Genomic DNA, 3,718 nt, shown 5'->3' on the forward strand with positions numbered 1-3,718 from the left:
ATCTGAATATTACTCATTCTTTCATTCCACTTTCTGATCATGCTTAGGTAGCTGAAATTAACCATATTTTTCACTTTTGGAGAGCTGGTTTCCTTAGGCTTGTAGTGAGCAAGAAAATCAAAATAAACCATAAGTAAGATACAAGGGAAAATTATCAGATAATGTGTTAATCCTTGGCTAGAGAGATAACATGTCCTTGGTATTGGAAAAAAGTCTGCTAATTGGTTGTCAGTTATTCTGTTCCATATTTAGCCTTAATTCTTATTTTGGCAGATATATTTGGAGGAAATGAATGAGTTCCACCAAACATTTGGAAATGCCTGCCACCTGTAGGCTTTGTGCTGAGTTCCCTATTTCTCCCTCCCTGGACCCTGGCCTCTGGCTCTGGCTCTCCTATAAAACAGTGACCATGGAGTGGGTCAATGAAACCTCAGTGAGAGAGTTTTTCTTCCTTGACTTCTCATCTCTGGCTGAGCTGCAACAGCTGCTCTTCGTTGTCTTTCTGCTTCTGTACCTGTTCATGCTGGGCACCAATGCCATCATCATTTCTACCATTGTACTGGACAGAGCCCTCCATACACCTATGTACTTCTTCCTTGGTGTCCTCTCCTGTTCTGAGACTTGCTACACCTTCATCATTATACCCAAGATGCTGGTTGACCTGCTGGCCCAGAAGAAGACCATCTCCTTCCTGGGCTGTGCCATCCAAATGTTTACCTTCCTCTTCCTCATCTGCTCTCACTCCTTCCTGCTGGCAGCCATGGGTTATGATCGTTATGTGGCCATCTGTAACCCTCTGCATTACACAGTGCTCATGGGTTATGGGGGGTGTTTGGGACTTGTGGCGGCTGCCTGTGCCTGTGGCTTCACTGTCTCAGTGGTCATCACCTCCCTGATATTTGGCCTGCCATTCCACTCCAACCATCTCCATCACTACTTCTGTGATATCTCTCCTGTCCTCAAGCTGGCATCTCATCACTCTCACCTCAGTCAGTTGGTCATATTCATGCTTGGTGTGTTTGTCTTGGTTATTCCACTGTTACTTATCCTGGTCTCCTATATCCACGTCATCTCTGCCATTCTAAAAATCCCATCCTCTGTTGGAAGATACAAAGCTTTCTCTACTTGTGCCTCCCATCTCATTGTGGTAACTGTTCATTATGGTTGTGCCTCTTTCATCTACTTAAGGCCCAAATCCAATTACTCTTCAAGTCAAGACACCCTAATATCTGTGTCTTATACCATCCTCACTCCATTGTTCAATCCAATGATTTACAGTCTGAGAAGTAAGGAATTCAAATCAGCCCTTTGAAGAACAATGGTCCAGACTTCATGTCCTACTAATTAAAGAGCCAATTTTTCACTATTCAGTTAACTGTATGCATTTTATGTGCCAGGTAACACGTGTGCTTTCACACAGTTTCTCATTTAAGTGTAGAACTCACACTGTACCATAAAGATCTTTTACATATTAGGAGAATAAGGCTCAGAGAAGTTAAGATATTTTGAGTTTCTACCATCAGTGATCTCTACGAAGGTTATGCAAATGTAGGAAAGAATTACTCATTTATGGAAGAAAAATTTCATTATATTTCACTGCTGCAAAATTTGATTATTCGAAACCATATATGTCAACAGAGGAGAGCAAAGATACATACAAGTTCTCTGAAACAGAATAAAGGAAACCTCATTTAAAAAAAATTTTTTTTTGGCCTTGCCTCACGGCTTGTGGGATTTTTGTTCCCTGACTAGGGATTGAACCCAGGCCCTTGGCAGGGAGAGTGCGGTTCCCTAACCACTGGACCACCAGGGAATTCCCAAGGAATCTCATTTTTTGACTGAAGTATAGTTAATTTACAACGTTGTGTTATCTTCAGGTGTACAGCAAAGTGATTCAATTATATATTGTGTTGGTCAAAACGTTCGTTCAGGTTTTTCTGTACGATGTTTTATATATATATACATATATATTTAAGTAATATATATTATATAATTTCAGATTTTTCCCATATAGATTATTACAAAATATTGATAGTTCTCTGTGCTATACACTAGGTCCTTGTTGGTTATCTTTTTATATACAGTAGTGTGTATATGTTAATCCCAACCTCCTAATTTATCCCTCCCCTTTCCCTTTTGATAACAATAACTTTGTTTTCTGTGTCTGTGAGTCTGTTTCTGTTCTGTAAGTTCATTTGTATCATTTTTTTAGATTCCACATACAAGTGATGTCATATGATATTTGTATTTCTCTGACTTACTTCACTTAGTATGATAATCTCTAGGTCTATCTATTTTGCTGCGAATGGCGTTATTTCATTCTTTTTTATGGATGAGTAGTGTTACATTGTATATATGTACCACATCTTCTCTATCCATTCATCTGTTGTTGGACTATTAGGTTGCTTCCATGTCTTGGCTATTATAAATAGAGCTGCTATGAACATGGGGGTGCATGTTTCTTTTCAAATTTTGGGTTTCTCTGGATATATGCCACAGGGTGGGATCGCAGGATCATATGGTATGTCTATATTTTGTTTTTTAAGAAACTTCCATACTGTTCTCCATAGAGGCTGTAGCAGTTTACATTCCCACCAATAGTGTAGGAGAGAAACCTCATTTAAAATGGGTTGGACAGGGCTTCCCTGGTGGTGCAGTGGTTGAGAGTCTGCCTGACGATGCAGGGGACATGGGTTCGTGCCCTGGTCTGGGAAGATCCTACATGCCGCGGAGCGGCTAGGCCCGTGAGCCATGGCCACTGAGCCTGAGTGTCCGGAGCCTGTGCTCCGCAACGGGAGAGGCCACAACAGTAAGAGGCCGCGTACCGCAAAAAAAAAAAAAAAAAAAAAAAAAAAAAAAAAAAAAAAATGGGTTGGACAATAAATGTTGGAGAGGGTGTGGAGAAAAGGGAACCTTCTTGCACTGTTGGTGGGAATGTAAATTGATACAGCCACTATGGAGAACAGTATGGAGATTCCTTAAAAAACTAAAAATAGAACTACCATACGACCCAGCAATCCCACTACTGGGCATATACCCCGAGAAAACCATAATTCAAAAAGAGTCATGTACCACAATGTTCATTGCAGCTTTATTTACAATAGCCAGGTCATGGAAGCAACCTAAGTGCCCGTAGACAGATGAATGGACAAAGAAGATGTGGCACATATATACAATGGAATATTACTCAGCCATAAAAAGAAACAAAACTGAGTTATTTGTAGTGAGGTGGATGGACCTAGAGCCCATCATACAGAGTGAAGTAAGTCAGAAAGAGAAAAACAAATACCATATGCTAACACATATATATGGAATCTAAAAAAAAATAAATAAATAAAAATAAAATGGGTTGGAGGCCAGAAGTGAGAGTCTTCACACACGACAACTTGACATCAATTACAGACCCCTATAGAAAGGCAGCAACTACAGACCCCAATAGGAAGAATTCTCATTGCCCGGCAACAAGCACAGCCGAAGGGAAGTGCTGCACTGTTCTAAACTCTTATTTTCCTTCAATGTAATTTCATTCGAAACAACCCCTTCCAACTTCCACTCTTTTCTGTACAAAGTAATGTTTAACTCATTTGTTTGTTAGACTTGCCTATAGTTTTTGCTATAGCATGCTTGTCCTAAATTGCAGTTCTCTGCTATTCTCAAATAAACCCATTATGCTGGTAAAATAACTGGCTGCTTTATTTTTTAAGACAACACTGTCTAG

At 39.9% G+C, this 3,718-nt stretch overlaps 1 protein-coding gene across 1 annotated transcript; it reads left to right on the top strand.

Moving 5' to 3' along the window:
• The first annotated feature begins 409 nt into the window (after positions 1–409).
• LOC116741743 (olfactory receptor 10K1-like) lies at positions 410–1,312 on the top strand. The gene has a single exon (XM_032608731.1). The coding sequence runs from the start codon at positions 410–412 to the stop codon at positions 1,310–1,312; it is 903 nt and encodes a 300-aa protein (XP_032464622.1).
• The last annotated feature ends 2,406 nt before the right edge of the window (positions 1,313–3,718 follow it).

The sequence above is a fragment of the Phocoena sinus genome, chromosome 1 (assembly GCF_008692025.1).
Source record: "Phocoena sinus isolate mPhoSin1 chromosome 1, mPhoSin1.pri, whole genome shotgun sequence".
Taxonomy (NCBI): Eukaryota; Metazoa; Chordata; class Mammalia; order Artiodactyla; family Phocoenidae; genus Phocoena; species Phocoena sinus.